Here is a 14,218-nt window from a genome sequence, read left to right as displayed (position 1 = left end):
GCCGCTAAATGTCGCACCTTTAACGTTAAATGTCGCAAAAATTTGCCCACCGTTATATGTCTCAACACCAACGCTAAATGTCGCAATTCCTATTTGACACTATGATTATCAATTCCTTGTGTATAATTACTTTTTTGAGGGAAGAAAAATTAGCAGGTTTATGTAATACAAATAATTATCTTAATGATAAGTGCTGTTACATATAGCAACAAGAGGGCCTTGTTGGCCCTAGATCGCTCACCTGAGTTCCACACCATGCTTGAACAGTCACGCAAGAAAAATATTTGTGAAATTATTTTGTAATAGGGCCAGTATTTTAGGACAGAAATATTCTAAGGTTTCTTCTAACTAAATACGATTTGGTAATAGTGTTGAAGGGATAATACACGTTTTTTGTGTATTAACGTCTGCAGAAGCCCGCGGGATTGTTTGTGACCGAGACCGAAGGTCGAGGTCACAAACATATCCCAAGGGCTTCTGCAGGCGTTAATACACAAAACAAACGTGTAATGTCGCTATTCTTGCATAAAAAACATTACACGACGACTAAATGCATTGTTTTCATATGTGATGACTTGACGATTCCGGTACATTTTTTATTTACCATTCTTGTTGTTCTTGGAAACGGTAAACATGTTTTAAATATCCATAACCGGGGCACACATAACAACGACACTACTAAAAGCGTGATTTGAAGGTTTTTGAGCATCTTATTTTTATTTTTAGTTATTACAAACGTTACATTACACATAATTATCATAATTATGCATATAACTAAAATATTTGACAAGCAGGAACACAATTATTTTAAGAATAACAACTTTAAGTTCGAATTATTTTGAGTACGAACAAACAGAGTACGGATGAGTACGAAGCTAGTGACTAGCTTTCGATGTTTATTATATGAATTCTGCGAACAATCAGGTAAAAACAAACCGACTGGTACTAACAAAAATCATAAATATAATACCTAAAAACGGGCAATAGCACAAGTTACACGCGATACTTATTTATTCACAGTTAATTACAATAACTGAACAGACGCTTTGTAAAGGGAGTAAACTCTAAGAGAAGCTAGAGCGTACATTGATGGGGGCAGTACGTTTGGGGTTGGAAACTGATACAGCTAAACATACTATGGATTACATTGAATTTGTATCTATAATGCTACAAGAAGAGGTTATTATGGAAGAAACAAGATGCAGATGCCAAATATCAGTCTGCGCAGAAATACATACATACGTCCCTGGCAAAGCATTTCAAAAATAAAAATCATGTATTAACAGCACGTGAATTGCCTTGTTTGCACACGATTTTTCTCCCGTTTATACATGGGCGGATCCAGTGAAAAAAGTAGTTTTTATGCAAGAATGTATGTTTGTGTTGGTTGGGTATGTGTGGGGAACGGGGTGAATAACGACAGAAATCTAAGACACAAACACACAACACCAAGACAATTAATAGAAAATACAAATATTTACATGTTTGAAGGGGTGGGGGGAGAGGGGGTTATATGTGGGTAGGCGGAAAAGTAGGATAATGAGGGGAATGAGACTGAACCAAACAATTTTAAGAGACTAAAAGTAAAATAATATCAAAATTCCCGCTTTACCTGAAAGAATGTACAGAGGGCCACATAGGATCTTTCTCCGCCATAGAAGCTTGATAGTCACCTTATGGCTTTAAATGTAAACCTACAAACAAAGAAATAGAACCCATGGCTGATTAATAGAAAATCTTTGTTTTCTACAGCTGGTACAAAACACAGTCTTCGTGTCGCGTAGTTGAACATCCTGTTGCGTAACAGGCCTGGATTGTTGCCCGAGCCGATTCCTCCACCCCAAACCCCACCTTTGTTGGCTTACTAGTGACTTATACTCATCAAAGTTGCACCCAATTATTTTGGAAATAATATTTTCTGAAAATGTAGACCCAAAACGCCCCAGAGGCGAACATTTTATACTTATATTTGGAAATTCCCCAGGGGGAAGAACCCTTGACCCCTTAAAATGGGGGAAGTACCCCTCCAGTACCTTAAAATTAAGAAAACAATGCACCAGAGGCAACCAGTTTATATCTGTTTTTCAAACTTTCCCGGGGAGAGACCCTGAGCCCTCGAAAATGACAGGGATAACCCCTCCCATACACCGAAATTTTGAACAAAAAATGCAATAAAAGTCCAGCATTCCATACTTGTATTTCAAAATTGTCCATGGGAAAAGACCCTAACCACCTAAAATAAGGGGAGTGCCCCTCTAGTACGTACCTAAAATTAGACAAAAATGCACCACAGGCCAACATTTCATACCTGTATATAAAAAACTTTCCCACAAATACAGACAGAGGAACCCCGTACCTACCGCACGTCGCCGGTGACGTTTTAGTTTAAAACTGGTGCCCCCCGCCCCTCCCCACCTCCCATCCTCCATCAACAATTTCTGGCCCCCGGCCTGTTGTGTAAAGAAATTCAGGTCGACTAAAGACACGCGATACAACGCGCGACAATATGGAGCCCGAGCTTAATGTCTCATGAGCTAAACAGGACTCCACAGAATTACATAGTTCAGACCTGAAATAAATCTAGTACTGTGACGAGAACCACGTTAGTGCTCAAACCTTTACATATGAAATATAACGTATGTATGGTGCGGTACCACTGAAAAGCAAACGTGCAGATTAGAGTGAAAGGTCAATTCAGCCCTTCCCAAATCAAGCATGCATTACCCAGTCTTATCTCTAAGTTGTAAAGACTGTTTAACTTACCTTATTTTGCTGTGCGACATTTAGCGTTGGTGTTGCGACATATAACGGTGGGCAAATTTTTGCGACATTTAACGTTAAAGGTGCGACATTTAGCGGCAGACGATTTTGCGACATTCAGCGGTGGTTTCGACATTTAACGTCAACCTTGCGACATTTAATGGTGGTTGCGACATTTAGCGGCGTTGCGACATTTAACGTTGCCACAACAGTAACCTAATATTCTCTATTTATAGTAGAGATTAGTAATCAACTTAAGCTGTCAATTTGTTAAAAATAAACTTGAAGTCCTTTCTTTAAAATAGCCTCATTGAATCTTGAAGAAACGGCGCTAACTCAGTTGAAACCCAGTTGTATGTTCGTACATATTCATCAATACATGATGCATGTAGGAAAAGCAAAGGTATGCACCAGGTATATACGATGGGTGAGGATTTGAGCAATGTGGTCAAAGCTCGACATACTACAAAAAAGCACTATTTTACGTCACGCACAAGAATTGCACTAATAATAAAACAAAACGGCATCGTTATCATATCATTTTAAATGAAATCAAGACATTTGTACCCCTACAGATTAATTCAAGTTAAGTCAAATATCCGACTGGCAAAAACATAAAATATGTCTAGCATCAACTAACTCTGTGGCTGTTACAATAACAGAAAAGTTCATGCCAATATTTTTCTATAATATCAATCTGACATACATAATCAAACTATTAATTTAATAGTTTTGTTCTGTCTCCGTGAATATTAACTCTGCTAAATTAATGATTAAATTTTTCTATGTAAATTTCATTATTGACTAATTTAATGTTACATTTTTTTCACACCTGCTCCCCTAAAAAAATACATGCATCTAAAAAGCAGTCATGTAATTACTTGCATTTCATAATTTAACAAGTTAAGATGAAATGATGGATGAAAACATTAGGAACTGAAACTGGAAAAACAATAAATATGTACAGTGATAACCACGAGTTATGTGAATGGTTTGACACCGCTGCCGTATCCACCCAAATGAGGCAAGAGGTCTTTGATTAAAACAATGTTGTTCAAACTGTCCGGCAATAAGATTTATTTTATGTTGGAAGCTGTCACGTTCTGTACAATGGCACATAAAATGGAAGCTGCCAGGTTCTGTACGATGGCACATAAAATGAAAGCTGCCAGGTTCTGTACAATGGTACTTAAAATGGAAGCTGCCACGTTCTGTACAATGGTACAATGGTACAAAAAGTGAGCGGTTACAAAATTATTTTGCTGATATTCCTAGGCCTACTAACTATGTTATATTAAAAGCATGCAAAATGTTCAGGAATTTTCAAGCGAAAGTGCATGCAAAATTTTGACCGTTTGTTTTGATATTGGATCGCATTATTATTATCTTTGTTTTATATCACATTTATAGAAAGAAGACTTTAGTTCGTCTATTGGTTCCGGTTTGACATTTAATAGCGATAAATATCAAAAATACAGAGTAAGGAGAAATAACTTACGACGTGTAGAATTACAAAACCGTAGCTGCAGTTCTGTCCCTTCCACCTTTATGGCCCTCTAACTTAATAATTTCAATTTCTATCCTTGGTTTGTAACATAGACACTTAAGTGCAAGCTGATCATGATCTACACTGGTCGCAAAAGCAAGACCAATCTTGGCCAGCATGATATGGGTTTAATGACGTATTATAACCAAAACTAATCATTAGAAAATAGTGTAAAATCCAGGCAATATCAGAAGATAACATCATGTACAATAGGTTAATGAATAAATGTTACTTGTAATCCACGCAGTTACACCCTAAAACACTCACGTGAGGAAAGTTACATATTGTCACCATCAATCTTATTATCACCATCTCCTGTTTTTTTTTTCAGATAATGAATAAAAATGATAAAAATATGATGGGTTATAATAAAATCCTGCTTCTTTTGCACCGACTCTCAAAATGATTCAACACCGAAAGAGTTAACGTCGCTGACGCAATAAATAACGCAACATTTTCAGAACGTCATAAATTCACGTCGTCCCCAGGGACACTACTGAACGTCAAAATAGCGCAATTTTCAGAGAGAAGACATACAATTTCTATCAGCTGAATTAACCGCAAAATGAACGGGTATGTAATATAAATCGCTGAATTATTTAGATATTAAATGCCTAGTACGCAGAGTTGCAGAAATATTTTTTTCCCGAAATTTCTTTAAAGTAGAAATTTTTTATCATTATTATCATTACTACTATTCTATATTATTATTTTGCAGATCAACTGTACATTCTTGGATAAACCACCCTGGAGTGATAGACGTAAGGGCACCTTTGGAGGTACCTTACAGAATGGAACAATATGCTGCACTCATGTGGGGAATTAATGAAGAAGATAGTAAGCAAACATATGTCTTAATAACAATAATAATAATAATAATAATAATTATTATTATCATTATTATTCATTTAAGTAAAATATCAAAGTATAAAAAATGTAGATACAAATCGTTTATTCTATAGGGCCTATAAATATGAAATAAAACTGACACGTGAAATGACCATATACGTAGTGATTAACAAAAATTAACACATTTTAATAGAAAAAAAAAATGATTTTCAAGAAGTGTCCGTGCAATCTTACATATCTGATCCAAAAATTAGTATATCATTTTTTTCAATATCTATAATATAATTTGAGCATTTTAGTTTCCAAATCACCATGTCATATTTATATGACTTTCAACATGCCCTTTCTTGTTACAAAATGTACAGATAATATCCCTAACACCAAAATTCATGTTATTATTTGAGAACTGTGAACCTCTTTGTGATTCATTATGAAACCTAGGCCTGTGCGGGGAACCATACTGTACACCGGGGAATGAGTAATTTGCATTTCCAGTATAATTATAACTTGGATAACCATAAGTAGGGCGTCCATAACGAGATGGGTTATTTTGTCTCGGTAGAGTTGGTCTCTGGCCATAATGCGAATTGTTATTATGCAACACAGACATTTTTTCTGACAGTTTTTGCTCTAACTTTTTGTCAAGTAAAGATGACATCATTTGTTGCAAATCTTCTAGAGTGCAATCTGTTTTCATTTTCATTGGCCTAAGGGACGATACTGGCGAAATGACATTTTCTTTTACTGACTGAGTTGTCTCCCTTACTATATCTGCGTCAATCGGTTTTGTAACTTTTATCAAGCGACCCTTGTAATGCAGCATATTCCACCGCGGCACTAATTGCTTTGTCTAAAGTGATTGGGTGTAAAAATTGCACATGTTTCTGCAGTTCAAAGTTACCTAAACCATGAATATATTGATCTATGATACAAGACTCGAGGGCAGTGCTAGGCATTAAAGGAAATGCATTTTGACCTAATCTTCGCAGTGCGTATCCGTAATCGGAAACAGATTCGCCCTTATTGCGTTTCCTGTTTCGAAATTCACAACGATATGCCAATTCCCGTTCTTGAGGACTAAATCTTTGAGTTAAGGCACGTTTGATTTCAGAATAGTCAGATATTTGAATGGGACTCAATGACGAAAGTAAACGTTGAGCTTCTCCTCTCAGATTGATAGATAACATACATGCTTTCAGTTGTTCATCCCATTTATTCCATTGAGCAACTTGCTCAAAGTGTATTATGTAATCGGTCCATTCACTGGTAGAACCATCGAACGTATCTGGTTTTATGCCTTTAATCACACTAGGTTGAGCACCAGTAACATTCGTACAAGTATTAGTAATAGGACCACTAGTAGTCATAGGAATATGCGTGTTTATAAAACTTGCTTGGTTTGGCAACGCTTGGGGTACCGAATATGAGACATTTGTTTGCGGAGCATGCACCTGAAAGCCGGTATTTGTATGTTGACCTACGTTTCCAGAGTACATATGGGCCATGTATGCGATAACGGGCCTTGATAAGTGTTTACTGTAATTGGAGTAGTCATTCTACTTAGATTTGGAACAGTACTAATAGGGGATGAGATCCCAATGTCACTATGTTGCCTAACAGTCACACGCGGTGCTGTACATGATTGATTTATTGGCGAAAATATCCCTACATTTGGATGACCTCTACTATGAACATGTGGGGTTGACGTTCCTAGGCGTACATGTTGCTTTTTGTCAGTATTAGACAAAGCAAAGCCGTCACTGGTACGTAATAACCCTTCATTTTTCACATGTGGTGATTGAGCACGATACTGTGGTAATTCCGACCTATGTTGAAAATAATAAACCATTTCAGGTGTATTAAACTTCACTCTTTGTTTAATTAATTCTTCTCTAAAAGTTGGAGAGCGTAAAAATGCCTCTTCATCATGTAACATAAGAGATTCATCAGTTACAAAAGTATTTTCAAAGTTTGTTCTGTACCTCTGTGAATCCGACGTGTATCCTTGTCCTTGGTGTGAAGGAAATGACCTTATATTAGGACTACGTGTAGGATTTTCGGAAGTCATGTTTCTCGTGCCTGATAAATCATGTACATATACATTTTGTCTATCAAAACTGGTCATGTCCACTATATGATATGGTCCGATACCATCGGTAGAATATGAAGTACATGTATTAACACCCTCTGCCATAATCAACACTGTTCTACCTGAACTAAACGAGTATTTTATACACTTATCGTACTTACGATTAAATTACTGATCAATACACTTTATACTTCAATATTAAAATTTTATTTACCTACATACATTTCAGTTGGTTTTTTATTTATTTATTTGTTTATTTGTTTATTTATTTATTTATTTATTTATTTTTTCTCTTTATCTTAATACTATTTTAAGAGACCTATTATACCCTAGTTTATCGCCTATTTATTGTGCTATTTTACTTTGAAATTGAAACCTTTATTTTATCTTATTTATGAGTCCAACACCCAACTAGCCACTGAACATGTGTGTATATAACTTTTTGTAATTATAGTCGCGTATTCACGGTCCAAAAATATAGTTTCTGATAACAGAAATGTAATAGAATCTACTGCTGTGTAATAGTTTATGCTACGGTCACGGCACCAATGTAATAGTGGCCCCAGGTTCTTAGCATAACCTCGGGCTGACAGACAGCAAGTGATCACAATGGCGTTACACGAACAGACGGACGGATAATCATGAACACACTTGTAGACAGTGGGACACTGGATGTTGGACGCTGTTATAAGACGAACTAATATATAGTGACTAATATATTTTATTTAGTATATATTCAATTATACTAATATAGAAACTAGCTATTAAATGAATGATAATTATATTGTAAGTCCTAAATTTACTTAAAGAATTATATTTATATTAATTTAATTGAAAATATAATGATATGGCCGAATTTAATGGTCAACGATATTCGTTTATGAGCAGTGGACTAAGTCCAAGTTTAAATGTCAAGGCTAAGCCTTGTTATACTGACCTTAGAGGTGCAGTATTTAACCGACCGATACACTATTGTGTCTCGGTATATATACGGTCAGTGGTAGAACAAAAACAATTGATTGGTTAATCTAAGGAATAAACAAGTTCTTAAACCAATCAAATATGCAAACCAATGAAAATAGAATATAGTTAAATTCTGATCAATGACAGAAGGCATATTATCTTAACATTAGGTAGGGTTTCCAAAATGGCGACTTCCATACTGAAAATGACAGAAAATTACTAACAAATAAAAGTGGTAAGAATTCTGTCCTATTACATACATTTAACTGTAAAGTTATGAAGATAACAATTTTAATGGGAGCTGACGACCACACCAACAGTCCTGTTTTCCGGCACGCACACACTGCTTTCGGGTTTCCCTGAAATTAGATTTAAATATATAAATTTTCTCCAATAGTTTGGAAATGTTCTTAAAAAATTTCATCTTGTTTTGGAAATATTTACTTCCTGTATGTCAGAAACGAGGCCTCCATAACTGACTTTGAATCACCTGTTCTAACTTCACTTGTGATTTAAAGTTCTCTAACAAAATTGTGGTTCTTTCGAAGTGTTCGCTCGTCGGTGTGGCTAAAAACTCAACAAACACATATTCAGACATACTATTCAGCATTTGGAATATGCGGACTGTTTCACCTGTAAACAAGGTCCCATCTTCAGGCTCAAACACTTCTTTTGCCAAAGTTGAATAAATGAAAGCAAGAAAAAGTCCCTTTTCATTATACTTACGATTTCTGAAAATAAAGCTTCTGAAGAAAAGATTTCGTGATACAGTCCCTTTCATGTAATATTTTCTTTGGTTTCAGCATCACGGAGTGGTGACATGCTGACAATGCTGGATGGAGGCCTGCGCGCGTTTCCTCAGGTGACATTTATTGGACCGGCAGGAGAGACAAGGTTTGATGCCGGTGCTTCTTGGGATGAACTCGGAGGAGCTCAAGTTGCACCACCACTCCCCTCTGCACCGGTAAGTTCAAGTTTTAAGCACACATTATTATCAACAGTATGATATTTCATCATATATCATAAAAGTTATAAATTGTTTTCTGTGCAAGTCATATAAGTGTGAAATACCAGAAAAAATAATCATATGTACTGTAAATCAAAACAGATTTTTGATATACTTTTGTTTATGTTTTAGCTTTTAGGGTGACAGTGTAAAAGCTTTTTTTTGTTTTCAGCAACCCGATGTCAGTATGCCAACTGTACAACAACTGCCAAGTGTACCGGAAGAGGAAGAGAATTGGCGGGAAAGATTCCTTCCGGTAATCGACATAGAAGATGAAGACTCACAGTTTTCTCCCCTGTTTGCGATGGCATTTGGTGGCAGCGAGAATGAAGTGAAGGAATTTGCTGAAGTACCTGGCGTGGATGATGACAGCAACGATGAATTTCTGCCTGATGAATATTTCCTTGACGAATTAGACGAATGATCTGATGTTGTTGTTTCTTTTTTTTTAAGTTTTACTTCATAACAACACATAAATACATTATGATGAAATATGAAACAAAACAGACTTCACTTTTTATTTCACTTTTTCATATCTCATGTATATGTGAGTCGTCTCGAAAAAAAGAACTTAACTTGCAAGATGAAGTAAAAAAAAGATGTCATAAAGCTTTTTAATGCTTAAGTATAGTGTTCAATATTGGTCCGTTAACGTTTATTTAGAATATTTCCGTTACGTAACGACGGTGGCACCCGTGCATCCTTTTCCAGGATCAAATTTATCTTTCTCCGCAGGTATTTACAACTTCCCTACATAAATCAGAAGCGGATGTCAAACAACTTCAAAGAGTCACTGGGTGTCACCTTGTTCGGGGGGTCGAATGTATGGTCCCCTTAATTGACTGATCTAGCGGGCCAGTCTTGCGGGATACATCCTCGGACTATTAAAATACTGCATGATAGCACTCGGAAATAAAAAGGTTAAAACGACTGCAATGATGAAATTTGAAATCTTACAACGGCGATCGCAAATGTATGCAGACAGATTGCAGCGCAAAATTATCTACTCGGGAAATTGACGACTCAAATAATAAAATGTTCGAAATTTTCCGTTACCTTTTTGTGTGTGCCTGGTAGAATTTTATAAATAATATTTCAAAATGTCCGCTAGGATATTGATATATAGTGTTTCTAAATATACAAGTATAAAGAAATGTGAATCTATGCAGTAATTAGTAATCGACATTCAGCTCGAAGTACACTTTGTTTCCATTTTTTTGCCAGCTGAACCATGGAAGGCCGGTGCGCTATGCTACTTGCCAAATGCTAAATTCAAATACCGAATGCTAAATGCCCATTGGTTTAATATGTGATACGGACAATGTTTGTTGTTTCGTGCGTATTTATATGAGGAGCTAATGTGTCGTAGTGGAATAAAAGGCGCGGGTAGTGTAGTGACTCTTTCGGGTCATCCTATATTAAATATGTATTTGCATATATCATAGAAATTTCTTTACGAGTAATCGTAACACTTTGGTGCATTTGGACAAATATTTCCTTGAGTATATTTAAAAAAATTGCACACACTAACTTTCTATAGTTCGCACTTCTTCTTTCGTAAAAGGACAACCGTTGTCGAGTGATTCAGTTTGCTTTCTATGAATCAGTTACACATGACCGTTGTGGGTTGTAAACCTCGCTTGCGATTTTTCATGTGAGGAAGTCCTCCTATATGTATGACCGACTCCTCTAGAATGTAAGTTTTTCGTGAATATAGCAAGCTAAAGACCATACTATAATTTCAGAAAATTCCCATGATTCTTTAAAGTGCAGGACATAAAGAACATTATACGGTTCCTCGACTTCAAGTCTCACCCGAAAGACACACAATTCAGAAAACTAGTCAGTGGTCGAAATAACCAATCGTCAGATACCCATTCATTCCCCATTACTCCCCATTCATGACATGATGAGTTTAACGTAAGTGGGCAATCGCGGGTATCCGACTATGACATAACGGAAACCAAAGATCTGTGACTATGGTCTCATTTTGAACATTTCAAAGACAAGGTAAATGTCACCTATAACAAGCTATACATTTAATTAACACATTGGCAAAAGAAAAATGATAATAATACACAGCGTTAATACTCATTTGTCAGAGGAATCGTTGTTTCATTTTCATAAGTTTGTCCCACAAGCGTGTTTCCTATATTTCTGAAATAGGGTTTAAATTTTACTTTCATTAACTTGTAACTGTAATCTATGTCGAGACACGTGGTACATACACAATACCGCAGCAAACAACTTTCATTTAGAACAGTCTCTTTGGGCTAATTACGATAGGTAAGCTGACTCTCAGCTTGCCAAATGCTTATTGCCCAGAATGCAGGGTAAAAAGATTACTCATATTACACGAACGCTTCTGTCTTTTTCGTTGCTTTATAGAAAAAATTATGTCAATACCGACCCGTCCCGACGGGCTGAAGAAACAGTCCAACCGCCGTTGGGTCATCTCATTGGGAAGCCAGTGTTTGAACAATTGTTGTTTCAGCCATAAATAGCTCTGTCAGAATACAGTAATCTCTCAAACGCTTCAAATAAACATTTCCTGTTTTGATATTGCATTTTTTTGTCTTAGCTCAAGTTACGGCAAACGAGTTTTGTAAACTGTATAGTTTAGACGCATTAATGATATATTTTTTACATTCTCCAGCAACTTTATGTACTTGATTTCATTTATTGTTATCGCAATATCATATAATACTGTTGTTTTTTTTTTAATTTCCATGATTATTCATTTATTTCAGTTGTAAATGTTCAAGTCTTATATACACGTATGCGTTTTATATAAATTAATCCATCATATTACGGTTAAACAAATAGAAATATATAAAGATATTACACGCAAAAAATAAACGAACCGTAGTATTAGTGGCGTTAATGATCGCTTTCAAACATTTATTTACAGCTTAGGATTCTTAATTCAGATTTTTATGATCAATTAATTTGCGAAAATATGTCAACTCATTGAGGTTTTTATGTCTAACAAATGATTAATGTGGAACGTTTGTTTTAGGACTAGTGTCAATTCACATCATATAAACTTTTAATTGATTTGTTTGTAATTTTACTGGAGTTCATATATACTGGATTACCGTACCGGAAAGAAGGTAAGAATATATATATTTTTTTAATTTATATACAATCATACTGAACGAGGCAAAACATTATGCAATACATAAAATCACTGAGTTTAAGAATTAATTTCTTCATTTGATTTTATTCTCTTTCCTGCAGTAAATCATACTATAAATGAAGTCACTAAAGTTTAACAGTTTACTGGATAATGCTAGTGAAAACAGACAATTTATTTACATTTGCAACGCTTTCGAGAAGAAAGAAAGGTTGCTTGTTCTTGGGGTCGAGACTTGAAACAATTCATTAGATGGCATAGTGCGAGCCTGTGACCTTCGTGTTAAGTGTCCAATGCTCTTCCCGCACAACACTGAACTTGCCTGTTAACTCGGAAGCTTGTCCGTCTCCCAGCCGTAAAGATATAAAAATATATTACATGGCAAACCATGTTTCATGTATAATTGTTCATTGAGTATATAATCATTTTTATCTATATTAGCAAGATATTACACATTAACATCTTAAACATATTCTATCTACTTCTTTATCTACGTATCAACACGTTTAAAGTTGTAAATGAACATTTGAATTAATTTTTTTCAACACAGTTTCATGAAATGCAATAAAATCAATGAAATATATAATAGAGAACGACTCCAACTTTTAAACACTGTTTTACTATTTCTTTCCTAAAATGTTTCGATTCGAAACAAATAATTACATGTAGGGGATATGCACTGATGCACTGCCCATGAGCTATTCGCCTGTCAACATTTGATACACAGTTGAAGTGAAATCAAGTGCTAATGATTAATAGATTAACAAAGTACACTAAACGTCACTGCGCGACTGTTTACGATATATCAGAACATATTTTTTTTTTACATTTGTAGAAAAAAACAAAACAATACAAATTAACAGTTATAAAGATATTGTAGGCTACTTTAAAAAGGAAACAAGGCTGTTTAAAATGCAATAGGCCTACACATACACGTTTACATTCAAATTTCACGTATTAAACGTGACACTTGGCGATGTAACTATTAATATTGAAACAGTATTTTTTTCTATTTTTTTTTTATTCGAACACGACCTGATTGATTTTCCTATTCAACAAAGGAGGCTGAAAGTTGTACACGTATTATTTTACAACAATTCACTGTTCTGACGTCACAATTATTAGATCTACGTCATAGCGTCAAAACGGCATAGCGGCGCGTTGGAAAAGAAACCAGCAAAAACAGGCAAATATTTGGTGGACGTCGTCAAGTATATAGATCTACTTAAAAATTTTTGATAACGTGTTAGAATCAAAATAATATATCTCATTTGGTGATTTGCTCTTGAATAAAATCATTGCTTGTCATTCAGATGCGTATTATTATATCACTCGGGCTGCGCCCTCATGATATAGCCTAATTCCTTTGCATCTGAACTCCAAACAATGATTTTATTCAACGACAAATCACAGGGCGAGATATATTATTTCTTAAACAACACAACACTTTTCCATATAAGACTGCCATGCAGTATTTTAAAAAGAGCGGTAGAACTATATCTCTAGATTCTATATGAATCTCGAACCTGGGACCACTTCTTACTGTACTGATCATGTTGTCGTCAAAGGTTTAGACCCTACTTCAAGATTTGCTTCTTCCTAGTATAAATGTTTTATTGATGATGTGCGTAGATTGGTTTCTTCGTGGTATGAGGATATTACTGAAGCATATGCGTACATATAAATGTTTAGCCAAACTTTCGTTGCAGCTTTCTATATTGTTCTGCATTGTTTCGAGGCTACAGTTACAACCTATTTGACATGATACATGATATGGATGCAGTTGAACAAGCCGATACTATGTCAGAATGTGAAAGGTGATAATTTTTTTAGAGACATAGATCTAACATTTTTGTTTACTACAAGCAT

At 35.4% G+C, this 14,218-nt stretch overlaps 1 protein-coding gene across 1 annotated transcript; it reads left to right on the top strand.

Annotated features, from left to right (window-relative positions):
• Nucleotides 1-4,765: 4,765 nt before the first annotated feature.
• Nucleotides 4,766-9,727, top strand: LOC123547903 (uncharacterized). The gene is made up of 4 exons (XM_045335152.2): nucleotides 4,766-4,879; nucleotides 5,025-5,143; nucleotides 9,011-9,171; nucleotides 9,386-9,727. Exons 1-4 carry the CDS (start codon nucleotides 4,872-4,874, stop codon nucleotides 9,635-9,637), a joined length of 540 nt encoding a protein of 179 aa, XP_045191087.2. The 5' UTR covers nucleotides 4,766-4,871; the 3' UTR covers nucleotides 9,638-9,727.
• The last annotated feature ends 4,491 nt before the right edge of the window (nucleotides 9,728-14,218 follow it).

The sequence above is a fragment of the Mercenaria mercenaria genome, chromosome 9 (assembly GCF_021730395.1).
Source record: "Mercenaria mercenaria strain notata chromosome 9, MADL_Memer_1, whole genome shotgun sequence".
Taxonomy (NCBI): domain Eukaryota; kingdom Metazoa; phylum Mollusca; class Bivalvia; order Venerida; family Veneridae; genus Mercenaria; species Mercenaria mercenaria.
Note: the sequence above shows the minus strand (reverse complement) of the source record. Positions and strands in the feature narration are given on the sequence as shown.